The 27,341-nt window shown below is 44.2% G+C and overlaps 1 protein-coding gene across 2 annotated transcripts; it reads right to left on the bottom strand.

The window, feature by feature from the left end:
• Window positions 1–1,382: 1,382 nt before the first annotated feature.
• On the bottom strand, window positions 1,383–27,262 carry LOC142372998 (uncharacterized). 2 transcript variants are annotated; one of them, XM_075456046.1, is made up of 13 exons: window positions 26,973–27,262; window positions 16,822–18,624; window positions 14,723–15,064; window positions 13,466–13,505; window positions 11,882–12,027; window positions 8,312–8,344; window positions 8,018–8,104; window positions 7,574–7,774; window positions 4,651–4,830; window positions 4,328–4,540; window positions 4,073–4,192; window positions 2,796–2,936; window positions 1,383–1,916 (listed from the first exon to the last, which is right to left on the bottom strand). In XM_075456046.1, the coding sequence occupies exons 2-13, from the start codon at window positions 18,553–18,555 to the stop codon at window positions 1,845–1,847; spliced, it is 3,309 nt and encodes a 1,102-aa protein (XP_075312161.1). In that variant the 5' UTR covers window positions 18,556–18,624; window positions 26,973–27,262; the 3' UTR covers window positions 1,383–1,844. The 2 variants fall into 2 exon arrangements, with proteins under 2 accessions (XP_075312161.1, XP_075312162.1); XM_075456047.1 differs by lacking the exon at window positions 26,973–27,262 and adding an exon at window positions 26,806–26,957.
• Between the last annotated feature and the right edge of the window lie 79 nt (window positions 27,263–27,341).

Genomic DNA, 27,341 nt, shown 5'->3' on the forward strand with positions numbered 1-27,341 from the left:
GAAGCTGATTTCCCTTAAAGGCGGGGTAGGGGTTCTTTTTCTGGAGCATTTTTTTACATATTGCTTGAAACACTCTTCACACCCCCATTGCAACCAATGAATTAAAAGTTTTGACACAAATATGAAAAGTTTTACTGGCCTGTAGAACGTACAATCCAGGAAAAACACTATCCAATCATACTGAACGGACCGTTCACAATGATTGGATTCTGATGAAATCTATCAAACTGCTACCTGCCCCTCCTTCCCCCTGTGCACGTACCCTGCTCCGTGAACGAATTACGCGTCCAGAAGCTTGGCAGGAAGCTAAACTAGAGCCAGCTTGGCTAGCACCTAGCATTATTAAACGTATAGTTAGCATATACTAAATACGGCAACGATCGATGCTTGCTGTCAGAACAGCGCTCGTGCACCTTCGTGCTCGTGAACGAGCATTGCGCGTTCATGTACTCTAGAGGCGTGGCTTCGGGGGGAAACTGAAGAAAAGGGTTGGGACTTTTTACCGGTGTATTTTCAAAATGCAGCTTCGCTGGACTCAAAATCCAGGATCTCCTACCCTACATTTAAGCTCTAAACTCTGTAAACTTTAGCAACATTTGAAACATTTTCAGGTGAGAAAGTAGTCGTTTAGATCCCCAACGTGTTGAAAACCTGACAAAATACCGGCTGTTTACAATTTTGTTCCCACGAATTCGGCGCTACTAAAGCTAGCCGCAGTGAGCAACGCACTTCCGGTTATTTTCACAAAATAAAATACCCGTTGCCTTTTATCATAGGGAAAGCCATTACCATACAATTGGTGCTTTTGTTTTGAAAACAGGAAGTGAACCTACCCTCGTTGTAGCTAGCTTGAAACTGCCGTTTTGACAGGAAATGACGATCGGCGACGTCACGTTACGTTGCATCTTGGGTAGTTTGAGTATGAGTAGTAACCTCATGATGCATACCCAACATTTCAGAGAATCTAGTATGCATCCGGGAACTTTAAAAAAGTTAAAGTTAGTAGGAGTAGTAGGAGTAGTAGGAGAAGTAGGCGGTTGCAGCACGAGATAAAGACGGGGAGGCTGCGTAACTGTGATGTAACCGCACCCTTTAAATCCGAATGACTCGCTGAATGAGACGCTTTCACACCCAGGAGGCCTAAATGAAGGGATGGGGTTGTGTTACGCAGGTTTATTTGAGTTCGTAGGCACTTCAGACGCCTAAATATACACTTTCATGCACAGAAAAACATTTTGTTTTCAGAAAATGTTCCATTTAGTAGCAACAAAAAAATGTCACCCAACAGAAGCAGCAGTAGATAGCAGACAGGGGGGGGGGGCTGTGAAACGCTTCCTGTTTTACGGTCTTCTCCTTTAACAGCTGAACAAAACAAACCACAGTTCACTGCCTTTTCCTCAGTTTATTCTGCAGAATTGTACATGCATTCCCCTTTACTTTCACCGTTCTTTATCACTCGGATCACCCTGACAAGTTATAGGTCCATCGTGATGAGAGTACATTCAGGTATTACAGCTATTTAACCAAAGCTAATATCGACTCTGTTTGCAACCTAAATATGCACAAGAAGAAGAAAAAAAAACAAAAAACCACAAATTATCTTTGGTCGAACATAAAATGTCACATTAACACTCAGCCTAGTGAGATGATCTGCCTTCTGCTGTCGAACCGGACGTGAACGAGTTTTACATGACAACTGTCAACTGTACAGATTTTAAGGCAAGTCAAGTGATATCAAACGGGGGAACAGAGAGGAAGGGAGGGGGGGGGAAACAACCGAGAAGGACGGCCGGACAGCAGGAAAGAGCGACTAAGTGATGTGGTGGAAAGAGTGCAGAGAGAGTTCAGATGTAGACCGGCTGCTCCTGCGCCGTCAGCAGGCGGTACATGGCGGCGGGCATCGTCTTCATGTGGATCTGCAGCACAAAGAAGCTCAGAATCAGAACCAGAATCATCTTTAAAGTCATTGCACGGTAATCATTAGAGCTACAAGGGCTCAAACTTCATGTTCTTTCGTTGCTTCACCGGCTGCCTGTATCGGATGTCAAATTATCTTTTAGCTTATCTCTTGAAAAGAGGCATTTAACGAGCCAAAAATGCCAAAAACAGCCCTCATAAATCAGCAATACACACTGGAAAAAAAATCAAAGTCTTACCAAGTAAATTTGTCTCATTTCTAGTCAAAATATCTCATTACACTTAATATAAAACACAACTGCCTAACAAGTACTATTTCAGCCAGATATAGGGACTTGTTTGAAGACAATACATCTGGAATATCTTGTTAAATGAAAAAGTCATTTTTTTCAAAAGGACTTTTGAGATAAAAGTGATCTTGAAATTAGCTTAAAAACCTCTTCAAATGTAAAAAAAAAAAGCTTGTTTCATGTGAAATATGACTTAAAACAATTTGTTTTCAATACTTTTTCACTTAACAAGATATTCAAGATGTATTGTATTAAAACAAGTCCCTATATCTGGCTGAAATAAGAGTGCATATTATATCCAGTGCATATTTAGAGCAGAGTTTACTCCACTGGAAAAAAATCTAAGTCTTATTTCAGCCAGATATAGGGACTTGTTTGAAGACAATACATCTTGAATATCTTGTTAAGTGAAAAAGTCTTGAAAACAAATTGTTTTAAGTCACATATCATATGAAACAAGCTTTTTTTTTACATTTAAAGAGGTTTTTAAGCTAATTTCAAGATCAGGACGAAGCCTTTAGCTGTGACTCTGAAGCAGGAAGGAGAGCTTTCGTTTCTAACGTTCGACATAGAAACACGTCCCCTCACCTCCCCCATGGCGTTGGAGAGGATCTGAACGATCTTCTCGTGAGGAGTCGCCACGACGCTCTGGCTGTTGATCTCGATGATGCGGTGGCCGACTCGGACGCCTCCCCGCTCAGCGATGCCTCCTCTCATCAGGCTGCAGATCTGCGGAGAACAGGGACCCCCGAGGGGCTTTTATTCAGACTGCCTGCAGCTCCGAGGCCAACGAGTCAAACAGCAAAACCAGCCGCTGCTCCTTACTGTTGCTAAGTAACCAGTCATGGTGTGAATGGGAACTTCAAACACTTTTAAAGGGATAGTTCGCCTCTTTGACATGAAGCTGTATGACATCCCATATCAGCAACATCATTTATGAACATCTTCTTACCCCCTGCTGCGTCCTGCGTCCTTGGCTCTATTTTCTCTCCCTTCGTATCACTGCCTGCTGACAGCTGCTGACAGCTGCGCACCTTTCCATCACCTGTTTCGCGGTGTTTGCTGCTCGGATGGCGACGCGAGAGAGTTAGCTAGTGATAAGTATATTGTTATACTAGAAACCATCTAAAAATGGTTCGGACTTGTGATTTTCCGGGCTGTAATAAGAAAAACTGATTCGCCGTATATATTTCACCGATTTCCTATCACGGACATTGCTTTTAGGCAACTTTGGCTTCTTGCCATAGGCTATAATGTGGAAACCAAAGTGGATAAAACAGCTTCGTGTGTGTGTAGTGCACACTTGATGTCCCTACACGCCCAGGTAGATGACTGTTATTATTATTGTCACAACTACGTGGAAGTGTGGTTGTTTCCACGTTTCCGAGTATGCTTGAAGTCACAGTGTAAGTTTCTAATATAACTGATGATGTCTTCATCATCGGTGTCATAGTCAGACACGGTTACGTTAACTTTCCGAGCAGCAAACGCCGTAACAGGCGCGGCTGTCGTCAGGCGGCAGCAGGCAGTGATACGAAGGGAGAGAAAATAGGGCCAAGCGATTGTGAGGTCTGACTTTTTCCTGGAGAACGATTTTGTGATGCAAATGTATTACTCTTTTAAACGCATATTGCTTTGAGAAGCAAAACGCTTTATTTTTTAAGCCCCAGCCAACTAGCCGGACTACCTTCATCAACGCCAAAACGAGCCTGGAACTCTGCTCACAGGACGCAGCAGGGGGTAAGAACATGTTCATAAATGCTGTTGCTGATATGGGATGTTACACAGCTTCAAAGAGGCGAACTATCCCTTTAAAAGTGTTTGATAAGAAGGAAAAAGTGCACAGCATGGCCACTGATACTCACTATGCCATTCTGGACACTGAAGCCCAGCTGGTATCTGAGGTCCGGCCTACGAATGAGCACCATGGTGACGGGAGGACACCTGACGATGTTCATCTTGATCCTGGATTGAGACTTCAGACCCTGAGGAAGCAGACTGACTGTAAATCTTTTATACAAATTAAATCCTGACATCTGATAGGTTAGCTTCTTTCTGTCTGTGTCACTTCTGCAGCTTTAGGTTTGGAACCAGAGAATAACACGAGCTGAAAAGCGTACCTTGATGATGCTCTGGCAGGTGCTGAGAGGTAAACCCACCAAACTCGTTCCATTTATGGTCATGATTTGATCTCCGATGTTGAGTCTGCCGGACTTCTCTGCCGGGCCGGCGTGCATCATGCTGGCGATGATGACGGTGGGGAGGATGGACCCCCAGCCCGACTCCACTATCACCACGCCCAGGATCTCGCCTTTCTGCTTCTCGATGTAAACCTGCACACAAGCGAAGGCTGAAGATGTGGAACTGACCCGAGCAGAGGGCTTTATGTGCTCAGTGAGCTAAGAAAAGCATCTCCTGTGCTGCCACCTGCTGGCTGACTCACGTCTCTGCAGTTCTCCGACTTGGAGAAGTGGATGAGGTCATCGTTGTACATGTCCTGAGTGTTGAGCAGGTCGCTGTACTCCCTCTGGCTCAGGTCCTCGGGGTCGATGCCGTTGGCCCTGAGGAACTCCTGGTAGGCGACGCTGAAGGACTGCCCGATGGACTGAGCGATGAGCTGCGCCTGGCGGGGACAGAGGAGCATCAGAGCGCAAACCTCGGGTCGAAAGGCTGCATCCGACTCCATGTTGTTTAAAATAGAAACACCGTTTCTGAGGCTTGTATTTATAAAACTGTCCAAAAAACCTTCCTTTCAACCTCTTATTTTTCTTTTTTAGATTCCATTTGTCCATCTTTTGACAGACGACACGAACAGCCAATGACAACCAGCGTTGCGCCGTGCTGAACCAATCACGTGGCTGGAATAAGAGCATGCTAGCAGCTAGCAGCTAGCCGTGCCGTGTTTGTTCGTGCTGCTGCAGCCGTATAAAGACAGAAAATGAGCGCTCCCTCAGAATAAAGTAAGTAAGCCAAATTCATTTGTAGAGCGCTTTTCACAGAGAAAGTCACAGAGTTATAAAAAACAAAGCAAAAAAATATATATATATAAATATATATACTGAAGACAGAAAGACAAACAAAAACATAAAATTAAATCAAATTAAATCGACAGGTCTAACCAAAAGCTGGTTTAATAAAGGTGGGTCTTGGACATAATAATAAAAAAGATTTGAAACCAAAAAGGTGGGTCTTAAGGTTCCCTTTAAAGCCTTCCAAAGTATCAGCTGACCTCATCGGGGCAGGTAGGGCACTCCACAGTTTGAGGGCAACAGCTGTGGAAGCTCTGCCCCCACCGGGCTTCAGGCGGGTGCGGGGGACAGACGGTAGGTTTGGATTATTAGACACCGTGATGTTACAGATGCAACTTATTGTGCTGCAAAAGACCTGCTGCCAGTAAGCAGAGTGGAAAACAAGGGGTTCAAGTGGATGCTAAAAGTTATGGACCTGATATATATCGATATCGACTGATATTCCCATGACCCATCTTTGCCCCGTCACCCGATTCGTCTGAACTTTTGCATTTTTGAAAATTTCCCAAATTTCTGCAAATGGGATAAAAGAACAACTGTAAAAAAAAATACCAGACCTGAAGAAATATGCACTGAATTTCTCAGGTGTCGCAATGGAAGGAACGTGTGCACAAATGAGGAGTAAAATAAAAAGACTTTATCTGAAGCCAAAGTAAAGGTGTTTGGGGAACTCAAACCCTCATGATGAAGCTTCTTTGAAGGAAGTCTGAACAACTCTTAAAGCCGATTTAAAGGAACTGAGGCTGTGTTCGAAACCGCATACTTCTCCTACTACTCCTACTAACTTTTTGAGTTAGTATGCGAGTTTGAGTAAGCGAGAAGTTCCCGGATGCATACTAGATTCTCCGAAATGTTGGGTATGCATCATGAGGTTACAACGCATACTCAAACTTCCCAAGATGCAACGTAACGTGGCGTCGCCGATCGCCATTTCCTGTCAAAACGGCAGTTTCAAGCTAGCTACAACGAGGGTAGGTTCACTTCCTGTTTTCAAAACAAAAGCACCAATTGTATGGTAATGGCTTTCCCTATGATAAAAGGCAACGGGTATTTTATTTTGTGAAAATAACCGGAAGTGCGTTGCTCACTGCGGCTAGCTTTAGTAGCGCCGAATTCGTGGGAACAAAATTGTAAACAGCCGGTATTTTGTCAGGTTTTCAACACGTTGGGGATCTAAACGACTACTTTCTCACCTGAAAATGTTTCAAATGTTGCTAAAGTTTACAGAGTTTAGAGCTTAAGCAAAATCAGCTTCAGGCCGGCTGATTTCGGCTCGGGCAGGAACGAAATGCATTGTGGGTAAACGCTCTGCATACTGTCTAATCGATGAGTATGTAGTATGCAAGTATGAAGTATGTAGTATGTAGTATGCAGTATGTAGTATGTAGTATGCAATATGCAGTATGCAGTATGCAGTATGCAAGTATGAAGTATGTAGTATGTAGTATGCAGTATGCAGTACGTAGTATGTAGTATGCAGTATGTAGTATGTAGTATGCAGTATGTAGTATATAGTATGTAGTATGTGGTATGTAGTATGTAGTATGCAGTATGCAGTATGTAGTATGCGGTATGTAGTATGTAGTATGTAGTATGCGGTATGTAGTATGTAGTATGCAGTATGTAGTATGTAGTATGTAGTATGTAGTATGCAGTATGTAGTATGCGGTATGTAGTATGTAGTATGCAGTATGTAGTATGCGGTATGTAGTATGTAGTATGCAGTATGTAGTATGTAGTATGCGGTATGTAGTATGCGGTATGTAGTATGCGGTATGTAGTATGTAGTATGCAGTATGTAGTATGTAGTATGCAGTATGTAGTATGCGGTATGTAGTATGTAGTATGCAGTATGTAGTATGTAGTATGCGGTATGTAGTATGTAGTATGCAGTATGTAGTATGTAGTATGCGGTATGTAGTATGCAGTATGCGGTATGTAGTATGTAGTATGCAGTATGCAGTATGTAGTATGCGGTATGTAGTATGTAGTATGCAGTATGTAGTATGTAGTATGCGGTATGTAGTATGTAGTATGTAGTATGCGGTATGTAGTATGTTGTATGCGGTATGTAGTATGTAGTATGCAGTATGTAGTATGCGGTATGTAGTATGTAGTATGTAGTATGCAGTATGTAGTATGCGGTATGTTGTATGCAGTATGTAGTATGCGGTATGTAGTATGTGGTATGCAGTATGTAGTATGTAGTATGCAGTATGTAGTATGTAGTATGCGGTATGTAGTATGTAGTATGCAGTATGTGGTTTCGAACACAGGACTCGATGTTATCCTGTAACCCAGGAGCTCTTAAATCCAGCAGAGGAAGCAGCAACTCACGTCCTCAGACTCGAAGACGTGGCAGATCATTCTGTACAGCCTCCTGTCGTCGTTGGTCATGGTGGTCTGCTCGGCCGTTTGGTCCAGGTTCTCCTGCGCGCTGCGGGACCGGACCATCTTCCCCCTCGCCATGAGAACGACCATGTTGCCGATGTCTGCGATGTAGGATATCGTCCTCAGCGGCAGGTCCATTAAAGACTCCTGGTGGACGGAAGCACACGAGACGCTCCGGGTTAACCACGATAATAACAACGTGCTGCTTTCCAACAAAACAACACAGAAAGCCAACAAAGTGACCCGTTACAAGTGTGCGCTGGTGTATTTCTCTGCTGAAACAACCTGGAAAATCTTTCTAAGTAACCACTTTGTTTTGATGGGACTTGTCCAGCAGGGGAGGCGTGGCCAACTCTGACTACTATTGCTACTATGCTACTATTTTTATACCTGCGTGTCCGCATTGAGGACTTTGATCCTCTGCGTGGACATGAACAGGTCGACCTCAGCGGTGGACGGAGCCTCGGCGTCGGGGCTCTGCACAGCCAAGAAAAGAAGCAACACATCACATCGATGAAGAGCAGCAGAGATCAGGAGTCATTACTGTCAAGAGCCGTCAAATCTAAACACAATTCATGCAATTATTGAGCCATTTTCCTCTCGAAAAATCCGTTGGAACACGAATTTCTGTGCGAGAAAGAGGCGACGCATGCTGTTGCAGAGAAAGAGGATCAACAAACTCACCTTTTTCCTGTTCTTCGCCTGCTTCTGGGCAGCCTGCAGAGATCAGAAAGAGGAAAAAAATCAAGTTTGCATCGGTTTGAGACGCACGCGCGTTCAGGCCGGACAGACGGAAACTAAGTCGCCTCATTCACTGTGGACTGTCTCCATTCCAAATGCCAAATAAAGCGACAAAGGGACCTTAGAGGTGGAAATGTGTGTGTCACACACACACACATGTTGCTGTCAGTCACATCTGACAGTAGCAGCGAGCCAGAGGCCTTTGCAGCCAACGCCATCACCAGCTTCCTCTTCCTCGATGTGACACGCAGCACCCTGAAGACAGAAGAGGGAGCTCATGTGTTCGGGGCCTCGTCACAGCTCAGGGTCGCCCCAATGGTGGCTTCTCCGGATTCTCTGAGTCTTATTTAAAAGTTCGACATCCAAACTTCTCCGCTCCGCTTGAGGGGCAAGTGATGCGATGAATCCAGTTTCCAAACAAGGAGGATCGAACCTTTAAAGGGATAGTTCGCCTCTTTTGACATGAAGCTGTTTGACATCCCATATCAGCAACATCATTTATGAACATTTTCTTACCCCCTGCTGCGTCCTGTGAGCCGAGTTCCAGCCTCGTTTTGGTGTTGATGAAAGTAGTTCCGGCTAGTTGGCTGGGGCTTAAAAAATAAAGCGTCTTGCTTCTCAAAACAATATGCGTTCAAAAGAGTAATACATTTGCATCACAAAATCGTTCTCAAGGAAAAAGTCAGACCTCACAATCTCTTGGCCCTATTTTCTCTCCCTTCGTATCACTGCCTGCTGTGCAGACCGAAGTGCAGACCGAGCAGCAAACATCGTAACAGGCGCAGCTATCGGCAGGTGGCAGCAGGCAGTGATACGAAGGGAGAGAAAATAGAGCCAAGCGATTGTGAGGTCTGACTTTTTCCTGGAGAACGATTTTGTGATGCAAATGTATTACTCTTTTGAACGCATATTGTTTTGAGAAGCAAAAAGCTTTATTTTTTAAACCCCAGCCAACTAGCCGGACTACTTTCGTCAACACCAAAACGAGGCTGGAACTCTGCTCACAGGACGCAGCAGGGGGTAAGAAGATGTTCATAAATGATGTTGCTGATATTGGATGTCATACAGCTTCATGTCAAAAGAGGCGAACTATCCCTTTAATGTGCATTTTAAACAGCACGTTTTATCAGAAAAGCACGGCTGCCAGAGGGCTGCTGCCTCTGCATGTTGGCAGATTCTCTGGTCCCACCTGGTGCTGATCTGATGCTCAACACAGCTGCATTTCACCCTCCAAACAAACACTTTGAAGACTTCCCTCATCTATGTTTCTGTGGGTCGACTGATAAAGAAAACAAGCATGCGAATAACTGGATGTTCTTCTTGTGTTCAGCAAACGACACTCGAATTGAGACGAACGCATTTACGGTTAAAAGTGACTCGTGCTTAGAACAATCATTTAAAAGTTGTGAGATTTAAGGTTGCTAAGCAGCTCGGTGGCAGCGCCCAGGCGGCCTCTGCTCCTGCAGCTGTGCCAGCTGTGCATCCCAGTATCATCCCGCTCTGGAGTCTGACTCCCGACCTGTGCTGGATGTCAGCGTCAGAGTCTCATGCTCCAGTTGCCGGGGCGACTCGTACGATAATCAGCCTCGGTCTGAGTCATCTGCCATAACAGATCCGTCATGTGATTTGTTTTTATCCATCATCATCATCATATCCCTGCTGTGAGTGCTTTTCTTCGTCCAAACGGAGGATGTTATATTCCGCCCAGCACAGATAATAAAGCCTCGAGGCGGATTTATGATGCTGAACTTCAGTCATGAATCGACTTAATAATTTAAAACCATAAATTGAGTTTAATTGGCTCCATACTCAGCTCCACATATGAATACTTCAGTCCAGTCAGCAACACTCGGATGGAGCTGGGAGGTTTTGTGTGTGTACACACAGGATAATCTGCCCTATTTCTTGTCATCCCTTTCCCTGTAAGTCCCGTTATTTCTGATAAAACTCCATTGGATCCCAGAGAATGAAAGTTAAAAGCATCTCAAACTTAAACGCGTTCAGCATCACCGAGCGTGAGCGGAGGAGAAAGCCAGGTCTCGAGTCTCCGGAGCCCCACAGCCTCATGCAGCAGTTTATATAACATCCACAGAAAAGGCCTGTATGCCTGGATCAGAAGCAGTGATCCGTGGATGACGCGCTGTGCACAAACGTGGAGACGTTTCGCCTTCTGGCCGTGGCGCCTTCTGAGAGTTTTCGGACTTGAAAAGAGCAATGTGAAGTGAACCTCGGTGACACTGCAGAATAAACGGGCCCAAACAAAACCCCAAAATGTCGCTCAAAACAAAGAAACGAAGTTTCATGGCGTCTGTTGTGAGTGGAATTACTGACCGATGAATGTAAATCTTTGAGATACCTTTGAACGAGCTTTAAGCTTCGAATTCTAAGAAGATAAGAAGAGATATGATACAAATATGATCCGTAACATACCCCCACATACAGCCGTGTGAAAAGGACACGATAAAATCCTTAAAATCAGGTCGATACAAGCCCTAATGAACAACAGCACATGATATATCACACTGTGTTTCTACTAAAAACTAAGAAAAAATGCAGAGGCCATCCTTATTGTTTCCATGGGGACGAAGAGGTTAAGTCCATCATTCTACAGTCAGAAAAATAGTTCATCTTCCCGGGAGTCAGGCTGTGGTAGTTTGGCTTTGTTTATCTTCAGTAAATAATGTAAATAAATTAGGGCTGGCCGAGTTAACTCGTTATTATCGCGTTAACTTGTTAATTATTTAACGCTGATAAATATTTTATCGCGCATTAGAGCAGGTTTTATTATTTCTTTTATTATTGTAAAAGTCTGTTGCTCACAGGCTTTTATTTTGTTAAAGTCTGCTGCTTTCTGCTGTGGAACAGGAAAAGAAAGTAATCGGCGGATCCACCAAACATGGAGAAGGGTACGGAACTTTTACTCGGCCATTTTTCATTTTAAAGTTCTTCCAGACGGCGGAGTCGACAGAACCAAAGTCATCTGTAAACACTGCCAAGTTGAATTGTCTTCTCAGCGTAGTAGTTCCAGTCTAAAATATCACTTAAAGGCAAAACACACAACTGATAGCAGCAAGTCATTCAAGGAAACAGACAGTGGAGCGAGGCTTCTACATAAAAACTACAGAAAGATGCTGATGTTAAAAGTGTGTTTGCACAACAAATGTTATGGCACTTTCATTCATATGGCAGCACATTTAAAATAAAACTAAATGCTAAAAGCTATACGCTACTTTTGGATTCATTTCTGGATTTTGCGTACAAATGCGATTAATCGTGATTAATCAGGGAAATCATGTGATTAATTAGATTAAACATTTTTAATCGTTGCCCAGCCCTAAAATAAATACATTATGCATTGTTGTTTATCTGAGCTTATAGTTATCTTATAGTTTGAAGACCTGGTAGGAACCAGATGAGAGGGAATCGGGACAGCCGTGTATTATCTCCCCCTTCCTCACCCGTTATGACGTGAACACAGAAGGAAATCAAACATTGTGTGGGATCTGCTCTCACTCGGACTCTGCTCATGGCCTCCTGGGCCTGCTGCATGCGAGCGCTCTTCGTGGGCGTCCTCTCCGACAGCAGGTGAGTACAGCCGAGGTAGGTCGCGGCGAAGATGATGCCGTCGATAAGGTCCTCGGGGTCGCACGGTCCCGGGACTGCATGAAACAGAGGCAGCTCTTAGCCAAACACACACACGTCTACTGCATGCACAGAAGGGGAAGAGCACGTCAAATCTGCAACTACTGAAATAAGGCTGTGTTCGAAACCGCATACTTCTCCTACTACTCATACTAACTAACTTTTTTTAAGTTCCCGGATTCATTCTAAATTAGCCGAAATGTTGGGTATGCATCATGAGGTTACTACTCATACTCAAACTACCCAAGATGCAACGTAACGTGACGTCGCCGATCGTCATTTCCTGTCAACACGGCAGTTTCAAGCTAGCTACAACGAGGGTAGGTTCACTTCCTGTTTTCAAAACAAAAGCACCAATTGTATGGTAATGGCTTTCCCTGTGATAAAAGGCAACGGGTATTTTATTGTGAAAAAAAACGGAAGTGCGTTGCTCACTGCGGCTAGCTTTAGTAGCGCCGAATTCGTGGGAACAAAATAGTAAATAGCCGGTATTTTGTCAGGTTTTCAACACGTTGGGGATCTAAACGACTACTTTCTCACCTGAAAATGTTTCAAATGTTGCTAAAGTTTACAGAGTTTAGAGCTTAAGCGAAATCAGCTTCAGGCCGGCTGATTTCGGCTCGAGCAGGAGCGAAATGCATTGTGGGTAAACGCTCTGCATACTGTCTGATCAATGAGTATGTAGTATGTAGTATGTAAGTATGTAGTATGCGGTATGTAGTATGCGGTATGTAGTATGTAGTATGTAGTATGTAGTATCCGGTATGTAGTATGTAGTATGCGGTATGTAGTATGTAGTATGTAGTATGCGGTATGTAGTATGCGGTATGTAGTATGTAGTATGCGGTATGTAGTATGCGGTATGTAGTATCCGGTATGTAGTATGTAGTATGCGGTATGTAGTATCCGGTATGTAGTATGCGGTATGTAGTATGTAGTATGTAGTATGCGGTATGTAGTATGTAGTATGTAGTATGCGGTATGTAGTATGCGGTATGTAGTATGTAGTATGCGGTATGTAGTATGCGGTATGTAGTATCCGGTATGTAGTATGTAGTATGTGGTATGTAGTATCCAGTATGTAGTATGCGGTATGTAGTATGTAGTATGCGGTATGTAGTATGTAGTATGTAGTATGCGGTATGTAGTATGTAGTATGTAGTATGCGGTATGTAGTATGTAGTATGCGGTATGTAGTATGTAGTATGTAGTATGCGGTATGCAGTATGTAGTATGTAGTATGTAGTATGTAGTATGCGGTATGTAGTATGTAGCATGTAGTATGTAGTATGTAGTATGTAGTATGCGGTTTCGAACACAGCCAAAGTGTTTGCATGAACGTGTGGAAGAGAGCAAACCAAAAACTACACAAAGCAAGGACGAGTACCTATGCCATATTTTTTTTTTAGATGAGAAGAAGATGAAAGTACGATTTATTAATGGGATTCCACTCACCGTCTACAAATGTGGGAAAGGGAGGAAGAGCTCTGCGAATCTGAGAGGAAAAAAAACATCGTCATCATTTCTGCCCCGACTCTCCAAACTCATTTAAACTCAGCAGGATTCACATGTACCCGGTAAGACTGTTAGTTTCCCGGACAAAAGCTTCTATTTGAATGGTCCAGGACCAGAATGCATCAGTGACCTCCTGACCCAGTATGAACCTTCCAGACCCCTCAGCTCATCTGGATCCGGTCTTCCATCAGTTCCCAGAGTCAGAACCAGACATGGAGGAGCTGCATTCAGCTTCTATGCTCCACATGTCTGGAACAAACTCCCAGAAAGCCTCAGATCAGCTGAAACACTCAGTGTGTTTAAGTCACACCTATTTTCAGCTGTGTTTGGATAAAGCTCCAAATCTGAAGCTTGAGTTTTTTGATTGATTGATTGATTCTTATTTTCAAACATGTATAAAAAAGAAAATTAAAAAATTCAATCACATAAAGTGCTAATACATAACAAAACACCACACATTGTTCGAAAAAGTAATACTTTTTTAGTTTCCCACCCCTTTTTAACTACTATTCAGTTTGTAAATATCCTAACTATATAAATATATGCCATATATACACTTCCTAAATATATAAATAAATATATAATCACAAAAATAAATATATACTACACACATATCCTTGTAAATATAAATGTAAATATATATATATATATATAAATATATAACTATCCCCATAAATAAATATATACCACATATACCATATACTAATTAAATTACAATATAACAATTAACCCTATTCTATTCATATATTTATCCCTCATCGTCCTTCCTCTTCCATGTACTTGTTTAAAAATATTTTTTTGAACCTTTTTTTAAACAGAATTATATTTGCACTTTGTTTTATTTCTGTCTCCAGACTGTTCCACAAAGTCCGCCCACAGCTTGATACGCACATGCTTTTCATATTTGTTCGGACCTTTGGTTTTTTAAAATTTAGGTCTCCCCTTAGATTATATCCCCCCTCCCTATCACTAAAGTTTCAAAACTTAATCACATTTTACCTACTGATTTTATCTGATTCTATCTATTGTTCTTATTTCTTTCTTTTTTGTTTAAAATTTAAATGGTGCTTTTTATTTCTACTGTTTTAATGTATCCGTAAAAGCACTTTTTAATTTTTTTTTAATTTCAAACTTTTTTAAAACACATTTACACATTTACAACGTGCTGATGTGGACGCGGTGGGGTTGAACTCTCACCTCCTGGACAGATGGTGTCTGGAGGGGCGACTGTGACTGAGCTTGGGACTGCGGACTCTGCGGCTGCTGCTGGCGCTGGCACGCTTGCTGCTGATTCGGCGCCGTGGGTGCGTACGGCTGCGCGTACATCTGCGTTGGCGCCCTGGCGGCGTCCTTCTGCTGTGACTGGTGGCCTTGGTGGTGGTGGTGGTGGTTGTGCTGGAGGTGCTGTTGGTGGTAGTGCTGTGGGTTGGCTGTACGGGACGACTCGGCTCTCAGAGGACTGACGGCGTCCCCGAACGGAACCGAGGCGTAGCGGGACGGAGACTCCGAGGCGGACTGAGACGGGGAGTGAGGAGAAGACTGCGAGAGGGGAAAAAGACACGAAGGAAATCAAGCAGTGACCCTGCTAACTGCTCCAAACAGGATGACAGAAGCATAAAATATTCCCTGGCTTTTAACCCAGCATAAGACTCTGTTTCTGTTATTGTTTTATTGTTTTTATTGTTTTAATATTGTTATTGTTTATTGTTTTTTACATTGTTCTTATGTTTTATGCCTTTATACTTCGTGTTGTTACTCATGTACAGCACTTTGTTTCAGCCACGGCTGTTTTAAAGGGCTTTATAAATAAAGTTGAGTTGAGTTGAGTAAAAATGTGTAAAAAGTCAATCTGCAAAGGCCGACTTGGCCCATATGTTCTGGTCCTGTAATAAACTATATAATTTTTGGACTACGATATTTCAAACGTTATCTGAAGCTTTTAACAGAGATATCCAACCCAGTGCTGAAATGGCTATATTTGGAGGGTATACCAATGACAACTAAAAATAAAAATGTGCTTGCTTTTTCAACCAGAAGAATCCTACTTGAGTGGAAATCAGCGCATCCACCCAAAGCCTCCTCCTGGTTGAAAGACCGGACTCTATTCCTTAAGTTAAAAAAGATAAAATATTGCCTTAGAGGATCGTCCCAAAAATTCCATGAAACTTAATTAGGCCCCACTTTTATCTTATTTTGAGAAGCTTGAAGTCCTCCCACATGATTGAAAAGTAAACGGGAATGAAGACTCAGAGACTTCAGAAGACCGGTGTAGTGACAATTAAAGAAAGCAAATGGCCAACTGGTACTGTCCTGAATATCCACTTTTTCTTTATTTTATTTTTTTATTATTTTTATTTTGTATCATTATTGTCTTTTTTATTATTTTAATCTTGTATATTTTCATGTCTGTAACTTTTTCTAGTGTAACACTTTTCACTTACTATGTTTATTTTTTTATTATTCAGCTTTTTTTGTATAGACAGCATGGTGGGGTGGGGGAAAGAAAATAAGAAAAATATGTACGTTGAATGACTTTGATCAATGCTCATTCTCTCAAATAAAAAAAGTTTAAAAAAAAAAACTCTCAGGCTGTGTTTGAAACCGCATACTTCTCCTACTACTCATACTAACTTTTTGAGTTAGTATGCGAGTTTGAGTAAGCGAGAAGTTCCCGGATGCATACTATATTCTCTGAAATGTTGGGTATGCATCATGAGGTTACTACTCATACTCAAACTACCAAGATGCAACGTAACTTGACGTCGCCGATCGTCATTTCCTGTCAAAACGGCAGTTTCAAGCTAGCTACAACGAGGGTAGGTTCACTTCCTGTTTTCAAAACAAAAGCACCAATTGTATGGTAATGGCTTTCCCTATGATAAAAGGCAACGAGTATTTTATTTTGTGAAAATAACCGGAAGTGCGTTGCTCACTGCGGCTAGCTTTAGTAGCGCCGAATTCGTGGGAACAAAATTGTAAACAGCCGGTATTTTGTCAGGTTTTCAACACGTTGGGGATCTAAACGACTACTTTCTCACCTGAAAATGTTTCAAATGTTGCTAAAGTTTACAGAGTTTAGAGCTTAAGAGAAATCAGCTTCAGGCCGGCTGATTTCGGCTCGGGCAGGAGCGAAATGCATTGTGGGTAAACGCTCTGCATACTGTCTGATAGATGAGTATGCAGTAGGAAGTATATAGTATGTAGTATATAGTATGTAGTATGTAGTATGCGGTTCCGAAACACAGCCAATCTGAACTGACGCGCTAACAGCAACTTAGAAGCGAGGTCATACTAACGTGGCCAGTCGTAGCTTGCGGCGGGTACGCATCCTCCAAAGGGCTGATCTCCTGTCTCATCACCCAAATGGGCTCCACGGGCTGGTCGGGCGTGTAGGGCGAGCGCACCGTCTTAGTCTTGACTCCCTCAATCGCCTCCTTGATGTCTTTAATCGCCAGGCTGATGGCGTCCCCCGACAGACCGGCCGCGTTCCGCTCAGCGTGGGGCTCGCCTGAAGTCGTCTGCCCGGGGGACGTGGTCTTGGCTTGGGTTTGTGGTTGCACAGACGCCTGCCTACCGCTTTTGGTCAGAGGGCTTTTATCCGCGCCTTCCGCCTCGCCGTCAGACTGCCCGTCATAGTGGTGCAGGCGACAGCCGACCGAGCGGTCCACGGGGGAATGGCGGGAGCCTCGGTCTCTGAGCTGCCTCGGAGCGTGATGGGGGCCCTCGGTGGGAGAGGGTGGAGCCCCTTTCTGAGACTCCTGCTGGGCCTTGTTAGGCTCGCTCCTCCGACCGGACTGCCGACGGGGTTCCCGGTTCAGCTCCGGGTAGGAGGTCTTAAGGGGCTCGGGAAAAGAGTCGGGATGGGATTTCGTCTCGGGGTACGATTCGTAGACGGGCTCTACGTAAGCTTTTTGGCGGGACTCCGAGTAAAATTCTGCATAGGTTTTTGGATAAGACTCAGAGCACGAAGTGGAGTGAGACAGCGAACAGGACTCAGAGCAATCTTCCTCCTCCTCTTCGGGCAAAGCCTCGTTGTCCGGCAGGGAACTCCCGCTGACGTCCTCGCTGAAGTGGTCCAGTTGGGGGAAAGGGGGGACATCGGGGGAGGAGGGAGGCGTCGGTGACTGGAGCGGCGGCGGGCTGTGCAGAGGTCCGTCCATGCTGAGCGAGGCGGCGCTCTCCGTGTCGGAGCAGAGATCTGTGATTTCACTTCCCTGAGCTGCAGGATCCTCCTCGGCGTGGCCCATCCCGTCTTCCTGGTCCTCCTCCCCCCTTTCAGCCCGTTCTTCTTCAGCTTTGCCGTCATGGCCGTAGCTCGAGGGGCCGGCTGTTAAGTGGACTTCTCCATCATCTGCAGCTTGTTCTTGTTCTCCGTCAGTCTCTTGAACTCCCTTTGATTCCTCCTCCTGCTCCGCTTTATGCTCATGGAGGTCTTCCTCGGCATCGGTAGGAGCATGCTGGGGGGGGAGCTGTACGTGATGCGTGGCAGAACTAGGTGAGAGGTTGGTTGGGGTAACAACAGCAACGGGGGTCTGGTGAGGGGAGGCCCTGTCCTGGGATTGCCCCACCACTGGAGCTTCTCTTTCCTCCACACCGGCTGCAGCATCCTGGGTCTCTCTGAGCTGCTGCCGCTGTCTGTGTCTGAGTCTGGGGTTGGGGTCACCGTGACGACGGTAGCGGGCAACGGCGGGGCGGTGCTGCTGGACAGGACGGGTCTCGGCGTCCTGACCATCGCCTCCAGGACTTTGAGCCTGGTCCTGGCCCTGCGCTGGAGGAGGCCGCCGGCGGTGACGTGGGGGTCCACGACCCGCAGGATGGTGGTGGTGAGGAGGGTGGTGATGATGCCGATGGTGGCCATGGTGAGGGTTCATCTCCCCGTCCTGGCCGAGCACCTGGCACGGCCTCCAGGACCGCCGGACAGAGGGCTCTCCGGTTGTCCCATTGGACTGCCTGCTCCTGGGGGGCGCCGAGGCCGCCGGGTGCTCCTCGCCTGCTTCCTCCGTCGCGTCTTCCTGATACTTGTGGCTCATTGCTGGGTATAATGCGACTCCGATTTTCAGAACATGCTCATCTCCAGAGAAATCCACTCATAAGTCAACCTGGGAGAGATAGAGACAAGAGATGTCAACAGTGACACTAAACTGAAATAACGGCTTTTAAGAGTGAGGCTAAACTGGCTCTAAGGGCTGCATATTAAATGTCATTAGCCTTTGAAAACATACTTGGATGAGTAAGAAAAAGGATGCTTAGAAATAACCCTCCGATCTGATTTTACATCATTAGGAGCACGCCTCCAACACAGATCTCCCACTAGAATCTACCCCTAATGAGCATCTTAAAGTTCCCATCTAACAGCTGAGAGAGTGCTACTTACTTCCACATACTTACTGATTTTTTTTTGGGCTGGGCAACGATTAAAATGTTTAATCTAATTAATCACGTGATTTCCCTGATTAATCACGATTAATCGCATTCGTACGCAAAATCCAAAAATGAATCCAAAAGTAGTGTATAGCTTTTAGCATTTAGTTTTATTTTAAATGTGCTGCCATATGAATGAAAGTGCCATAACATTTGTTGTGCAAACACACTTTTAACATCAGCATCTTTCTGTAGTTTTTATGTAGAAGCCTCGCTCCACTGTCTGTTTCCTTGAATGACTTGCTGCTATCAGTTGTGTGTTTTGCCTTTAAGTGATATTTTAGACTGGAACTACTACGCTGAGAAGACAATTCAACTTGGCAGTGTTTACAGATGACTTTTGTTCTGTCGACTCCGCCGTCTGGAAGAACTTTAAAATCAAAATGGCCGAGTAAAAGTTCCGTACCCTTCTCCATGTTTGGTGGATCCGCCGATTACTTTCTTTTCCTGTTCCACAGCAGACAGCAACAGACTTTAACAAAATAAAAGCCTGTGAGCAACAGACTTTAACAAAATAAAAGCCTGTGAGCAACAGACTTTTACAAAATAAAAGCCTGTGAGCAACAGACTTTTACTAAATAAAAGCCTGTGAGCGACAGACTTTTACAGAATAAAAGCCTGTGAGCAACAGACTTTTACAATAAAAAAAAATCATAATAATAATAATAATAAAAAATTCCGTTAATGCGTGATAAAATATTTATTGCCGTTAAATAATTAACGAGTTAACTCGCCCAGCCCTAATTTTTTTATTACAGTAAAAACAGAAGCGTAGAGTGTGTGACACCATCTGAAAAACCGATTTTACTCTGATTTATCAGCCCAGGTGGCAAATCCATTCATTGGATGCAAAGTTAGTACACGCACCTGAGTGCAGGATGAGTCGTAAACATGCTCTTTGTCGCTGCTAGGTCACACACTGGTCTGTAGTTTATGCACAGTGCCAGACTTTAATCACACATCCCTCATTTTGAAAGTTGTGCACAACATTTGGTGGTAACATCACTCAAAAAAAAGGAATATGATTATAATATATATCACACAGGACTCTCCCTGTCTCTGTACCGCTAATACCCAAAATATTAAATCCCTTGGGAAGCAGTGCACTTTAATCCGCACCACTTTCATCCGTCTACCAGCAGCTGGCAGATGGCATGAGATGGGAGAGAAAAGGAGGAGGTGGAGAAGGCGGAGGAGGCGGGGCCGAACGACGAGGAGGCAACTTTATATGGTCGCTGATAAGACCCAACAGAGACGGATAGACAGGGAAGCATTCTGAATAATAAATGGCCTCTTTGGACGGGAAATGAGAAGACCGATTTTTATTTTTATTCAACACGACAAGCCTCTCAAGGTATCTAACAGTTACCTCCTGTCACAAGGTTTAATGTCTCTGAGGTCTAATAGCTGAGAAAGTAAACTGTAACCCTAAATGAGGATTCAGGAATAACAAAAATGGCTCCAAAAGAGGGTCGCCTACCCAGTGAGAACTGCAGTCTCACTAAAAGGGAGGACAGGGCATCCCCTGCATGAAAGGTTGAAACCATTAGCGCTACTTAATATATTTCACTGGCGTCCGTGGTCATAAGAATCCACAAATGTGAGCCGATACGCATCCCTTGGATTCTGTATTCCAGCTCAGTGCTAAATGATTGCTGAACTAACTTGAAAGAAATATCCAGATTGGAGTACAAACCAATGCTATCAGAAGCCTGGCAAAAGAAATCTGAGAAAAAATAAATAAAACGTTTAACAGGGGCCACAAGAAACAAGTGTTTCTGTGGTCAAACTGCAGGATATCTGCCTTTGAATGAGTTTCAATATGAAAATATATTCATAGGGCGGCCGTGGCTCAGTGGTCAGAGTGGGTCACCCAGTGAAAATAAAAAAAAATGGAAGGTTGGCGGTTCGATTCCCACCCTCACCACTCATGTGCATGAAATTTTGTGTATTTCCCTGCATCTACATGACAATAAATCTGATCTGATCTTAATCTTGACTCCTAAAAGCCACTTCACATGAGTCCATGAGACAAACACGTGGCCAAATTAATTTGGATATCCTGTAATTCATTTACTTTAATAGATTAGCCAAAAAACGGGGGGCATATTTAGGCTTGTTAACGAGCAGATCTTGTATTCAAGGATGCGGTTTAATTAATCCCTGCAAAGAGCATCTTATTTCTTCTTTTCTTTCTCCATCTCTTCCTTTGCTCCTCTAGATTTGACTATTTTTAGCCAGATAAAACCAAATCTACACAGACAACAGTGGTCTTAAACAGCTATCTTCCTGTTATCTGCAAGTTCAGGGCAACTAAACTAACGTTAAAGGTCCTATGGCATGAAATTTTCACTTTTTAAGGTTGTTTAACATTAATATGAGTTCCTCTAGCCTGCCTGCGGTCCCCCAGTGGCTAAAAATGACGATTGACCCAAACCATGCACTGGAAATTATTCTCCGCCTTTGGTAATGTGCCCATGCAGATGGCCTGATCGGGAAAGCTGCCGCTTATGACGTGGAGGTTATTTCCCCCCAGAGCCCATATATGGCTATGCCAAAACTGCCTTTTCCCGCCCACAGCTCTTTGGCCAGCTCATTGCTCATTGCCGAACGTCTGAAAATGAACCCTGGATCAGTACCAACTCTCTTTGGCCCAACTACAGACCTCGGACAAGTAAGTATTTAAAGGCCTACAGAAAGCTGACACTACACCCAATACATAATGATAATACATACACAGAGGAACAATAATGATCATTGGACTCTACACCAAAACATTTCATGAACGCATGAAATTTGCGATTTTGAATTTGCCGCTAGGAAACCTTCCTGGAATGGACTGGGGGCGGGGCTTCCGTGCGACGTCACAAGTGCAATGGTTTTTCCTGGCTGCCGTGTTGCCAATTTAGCGACTTTGTCAGAAGACAGAAGCACTGCAGGACGGCGGCAACCCGGCATACCGTCATTTCCTGTCAAAACGGCAGTTTCAAGCTAGCTACAACGAGGGTAGGTTCACTTCCTGTTTCCTGTTTTCAAAACAAAAGCACCAATTGTATCGTAATAGCTTTCCCTATGATAAAAGTCAACGGGTATTTTATTTTGTGAAAATAACAGGAAGTCCGTTAGCTCACTGCGGCTAGCTTTAGTAGCGCCGAATTCGTCGGAACAAAATGGTAAACAGCCGGTATTTTGTCAGGTTTTCAACACGTTGGGGATCTAAACGACTACTTTCTCACCTGAAAAGTTTCAAATGTTGCGGGGACAGAGGAAGCAGAGAGACCTGCGGTCGGAACTTGTGTCTGTGCCTCCCTGTCCGCCTGCCTCCTCTCTGGTGAAATCAGCCGGAGCCATCCCGCCGTGTTCAGCTCCCTGCGGTGCGGACACTCAGGGGGAATCCACCTGGCGGAGAGCGGACACACCGCGGGATGGTTGCCCTGAAATCGGCCGGCAGAGCGATCATCAAGAGCCCCGACGATCGCTGATTTCAGGGCAACCATCCCGCGGTGTGTCCGCTCTCCGCCAGGGAGACACAGACACAAGACCGCAGGTCTCTCTGCTTCCTCTGTCCCCGGTGGTGTGAGCTGCTGCTGCTGAGGGCAACACACGCACTTCGTACATCTACTCGCAATAAAAACTGCACTGAACCCAACGTTTTATATTTCCAAGCGACGTCCCGCGGCACACATCGAAATTTGCCGTGAAGAAGCTGTCCAGGTCTGGCAAACTGCTGGCTTCGCAACTGGAACTACTGGTATCAGACATGTTTATTGTTTAGTGCACTCGTGACGTCACGCACCTATCGTCGGTTTGCCAAAATTCGAATCAAATGTGGTGATAGTTTATTGGGTCTAATCAGGACTATCCAGGGGCCTAAAATTATTTTAAAATCATAAAACAATTCCATGCTATATAAGGAATCGATCTGCCATTTCAGTTTTGTGCAAAAAAAAAAAAAATCACCTTTCTGTAGGCCTTTAACGCTCTATAATTGTGTTGCTTTCCTGTATGTACAGTATAGTTACATAGCTTGTTACCACAAGAAAGTGTCTGTATCGTTAGCTATGCAGCTAAGTGGACACCTCATTTACTGTAACGCGAGTGTTGTGTACTTATTTGTTGTTTTGATAGCCGTCCTGCTGTTGGTGTTATGGCGCGCACGATATCTGCCTTTCCCCTGATTGAAATGACTCGCGCTACGTGCATCTTTGCAAACCAGAGCAATCTTTGCCCCGCCTTTCTCCTCCTAATTTGCATTTAAAGCTGCAGACCCTAAACTGCTCATTCTGAGGATCCTAAGGAAAGCTCATTTTTGGGACTGGTTGTAATTCTGCACCAAGGCAGAAATTTTGGGGAAAAAAAACTCAAGATACAGTATTAGGGGACCACTAAAGCCTATACAAATATATAAAAGCCTCCATTTATTTTCATGCCATGGGACCTTTAAAAATAGGAACGTTCTCGCTAATTCTTTGTAATTTTGAATTTTGCCTGTAATCTCCCAAAATCTTTGGTCGCGAGCATCTCATTCGGGAAACATTACGTTAAGATTAACTAATTAAGTTCATTATTACGGCTTTTTAGATGCTGAATACTCCGCTATGAGCCCCATCGAGAGCTTTTTCTCTGGAATGGGCAGAGAAAGGAAGCAATGAGAAGGTTCAGATTCAGGTGAAATCATTTGTGACAGCGAAACAACAAAGTGTTCATATTCAGCACTGAGTCACGGTGAAGATGAGTAAAGCCACTGCAACATTACTACTGAGAGGGAAAAAAAACAACAGGAAAACGATTCTTAACGTACTCAGAAGAGAATCGTGAGAATACTTCCCAATCTAAGTTTATTAACTGCTGTCACCCTGTCACAGGTTTGATACTTGATTAGGAGACACTAGACAGTGAGGAAATTAAATTTTCCATCTTGACTGTGCACATAAAACACATTTCTGCTGTAAAAATGTGAATATAATGAACATACTGCAGACAGGGCGGACTCCCAGAATGGCTAATGCTCCTCTATGCCCGGGGTTAATAAGACCGGGTAACAGTGATTGGGTGACCCGGTGATGGGAGTCAGGAGGAAGGGGGTTGCCCGGGTCACAGATGGCCCCGGCAACCAGGGCTGGAGAGCTGGGAGCCGAGCACTCACTACACTTCCATCTGTTGGGCTGCACTGAAAGCTGCTCACGGGGGGGATTTACTGGGCCATTAACTTGCTGATCTTACACTGTCAAACATATCCAGACGACTCGTGTGGATGACGGCACACTTGCAAGATACTGGAGGATTAAATCCTTTCACTGCCATCAACAATCTTTCACAAACGTGCTCAGAATTAGAGCTAAATAACAGTTTAACTTTAGCCATTCGACCAAGTTCAGTCCGTCAAATGTTGAGAAATGAACAATTACTGTTTCTGGAAGTTATTTACACAAGTGTGAGTATTGAGAATAAAACAGCTGAACCTGAGACTAATTTAGTTGAGTTTTAAGGCGCAGTGCGTGGCAATAACAAAGATCTATGAGAAATAAATGATTATATCATTAAAGGCTAGGTTTTTCTTTAAGTATCTAACAGCTACTCTAAAATAACGATCATACTTTTTAATCTATTAGAGGAAAGCGTTTATGCAGAGGGTCCTTTGAGACAGGAAGCAGCCATATTACTGCCATAAAAGGGGTGAAGAGGGCGCCGAAGAAGAAGAAAGTAGAGAACGTTTGAGGCTAAACGTTTGATAAAAGGAGTAAAAACAAGCCGCGGTGCCTGAATCGATCTCGTCAAAGAGGCGAAAACTTTTAAAAAGTATAGCAAACACACTTTGGATAATAGGAGGAAATACTTGTGTGGCTTTTCCCAGACATCACATTCATATTTCCAACTTGCCTCTTGATCAATAATCCTTTGCATCAGCTTCCAGCGCACTAAGTGCCCCTTCAACCGCTTCATCCTACTTTTTGGCAGGTTCGAGTTAGACCAGAGATACTCACTGTGCAGCTCCTCAAGCTTTAATTGGCGGCTCGCACTCGCATAGTAGCTTATAACAATATGCTAACAATAACAATACATTTTTTCAAAGAACACACAGCGAATACTGCACAGTATTAAGTATTTCTATTAAGTTTGCATTTTTTGTAGTATTATGTATTTTTATTAAGCATTAATTAAGGCTTAATGGTGTTTCCTAAAGGGGGGCCTCTGTTAAACCTGGCAACGCAGCCCGCTTAAACCACCTCACACTTGACCGCAGAGCACGCTAGCTCCTTTAGCCAGCGCGAGATGCAGGCACAATGGATCGGTTTTTAATCAAAAAAGGGCAAATGCCAGCACAAAAACCATGCTCATCTTGAATGTCTCACTATGATTACAACAACAAACTACAAATGTAGATGTTTTATATGTAGAAAAGGACTTTAGTATGTTGTCGTAAAAGTGGCTCTTCCCTTGATTATGCTCTGCCAATGTGGCTCTTGTGGAAAAAATAGTGAGTATCACTGGGTTAGAGGTTAAACGTTCATGGGCGTGGCTTCTGAAGCGCAATGATCAAGCATTTGGATGCGGGTGGATGTTCCAACTCCACCTTCCTTTACACCCCTTTACCGTCGCTTCTCTACAGCTGCAGTTATCCTTTGGTGGCGGTGCTCATTGTGAATTGAAAGTACTTGGTTACGGTTAGGAAAACATGGTGGTTAGGCAGTCAAATACACTATAAAAGACATTTTATAGCAGAAAGCTGACATTTTCAATGTCACCGACATGGCGACACATCCTGCACCTGTTACGTTGTCAGCTCAGGAAAACCCTGCGAGTCAAACGGTGACATTGTGGGGGCTCCCCGAGGATCTAAAACAGACTAATGAGCTCCTGACCGCTGGGAGTGAGGACAGGTTGTCCTCCATGGAAACGGCTGATATCGACCAAAGGTCTTTGCTGAATTTGTTACCCAACAGGTAATTTAGCTTACTGACACAATTTTGATGCTGGATCTCGGGTGGATAGCGCCGTGAGATGGGCGTCGTCTCCAGCTTGACCACTAGATGTCAGTAATTCCCACACACTCTTTTTAAAGGGTCATTTAGAACATTCAGAACCAGCAGTGGATATCTGGCCTTTTAAGACTATATAATAATGTAAAGACACGTTTTATAATGAGTTTAAATCTTAAAACGAAATCTTCTCTGTCTTTAAAGCCCACAAAGTCCAATATGAGTCGAATATTCACACGGCAGCAGACTTAACACGACCTTGTTTCAGTTGTAATTACTATTTGCAACTCCACACCGAATTAAAACCCAAATATCTTTGGTCTTTTGGTTGATGCTTCTTGGACAAAAGCAAATTTGTGGTGTAATCAATCATAATCAGTCCCCTGCCTACATTTAGCTGGACTGTGCTCCTTCAAATCTGTGTACACTCCAGAGCATGATTCATCCTCTCGGTCTCTCTGCAAACACATGGTGACACTCGATCACTCAGCCAGCATATGGTCCACGTAGGGACTCATCAATTATCACGTTACATGCGTCGTGTTGCTGAGGAGGGAGATGATGAATGCACGAACAAGAGCAAGAACTGCCAAGTGCTTTATTTTGTAGGCTTACTGTGCTTCTTACCCCCCTCCTCCCCTCCCCTCTCATGACCTTAGACGGTTTTCATCATGTTAAAATAGCCAAATATTTGTTACTGAATCGTCATTCTCGTTGAGATTCGCTCATCATTCTTACATCAGTGTTGTTTTAGATGACCTGTGATGCGTGTTTCCTGCCAATTATGTCCGTCGCTGTATCCCAACGTGTAGAATGCTTGATATTGAATTGAGAAGGAGGAGGGTGGAGGGAAACTGATAAAAATGTACCAGCTGTCACCTGTCTGTATGCCTCCCTCTCCCTTGTGACGGTCCACAGAAAAACTCCGCAGGTGCAGGATCCGCCATCAGTGGAGCGACCCGAGCCGTATTCTCACAGACCGCGCTAAAGAAAAACACATTTCTCCTCCTCTCACCGACTGTCGGACGTGACAATTACTCATTTACCTGCATGTCAGAGGAGGAGAGGCCCAGCTCCGGCTGTGGTTGTGGCACACATCGCCCCTGTGTCCCTTTACGCTCCCGCCGGGCTCGGCTCGGTTTGTCCCTCCAGACCTGCAACCTGCTCGGATTAAAAAGCGGAACGCTCAGCCCCTCCTTCCGCACCGTGACATCAGAGCGGATTAGCTACACACAAAGCGCCTCTATAAACACTGTGCCGATGCAGTTCGTGCAGACAAAACAGTTCTTTACGGCCATGAATACAAGCAGCCTTATCCGTCCTGCTCCATCCCCAGCAGCCTGCAAAGTGCTGCTGTGCTGCAGCGCACTTCCGCCCTCCGTCGGCGGAGTCGCTGTTGTCCGCCTGCGGATCCT

The sequence above is a fragment of the Odontesthes bonariensis genome, chromosome 22 (genome assembly GCF_027942865.1).
Source record: "Odontesthes bonariensis isolate fOdoBon6 chromosome 22, fOdoBon6.hap1, whole genome shotgun sequence".
Classification (NCBI taxonomy): Eukaryota; Metazoa; Chordata; class Actinopteri; order Atheriniformes; family Atherinopsidae; genus Odontesthes; species Odontesthes bonariensis.

Bases quoted from the DNA above. Each gene is read 5' to 3' on its own strand.
- LOC142372998 (XM_075456046.1), bottom strand. From the start codon at position 18,555: ATGAGCCACAAGTATCAGGAAGACGCGACGGAGGAAGCAGGCGAGGAG. The intron at 8,345-11,881 runs GTGAGAGCAGAT...TGATCTCTGCAG, and splicing joins AGGCCATGAGCAGAGTCCGA to GCTGCCCAGAAGCAGGCGAA. The intron at 8,105-8,311 runs GTGAGTTTGTTG...TTGGCTGTGCAG, and splicing joins AGGCGAAGAACAGGAAAAAG to AGCCCCGACGCCGAGGCTCC.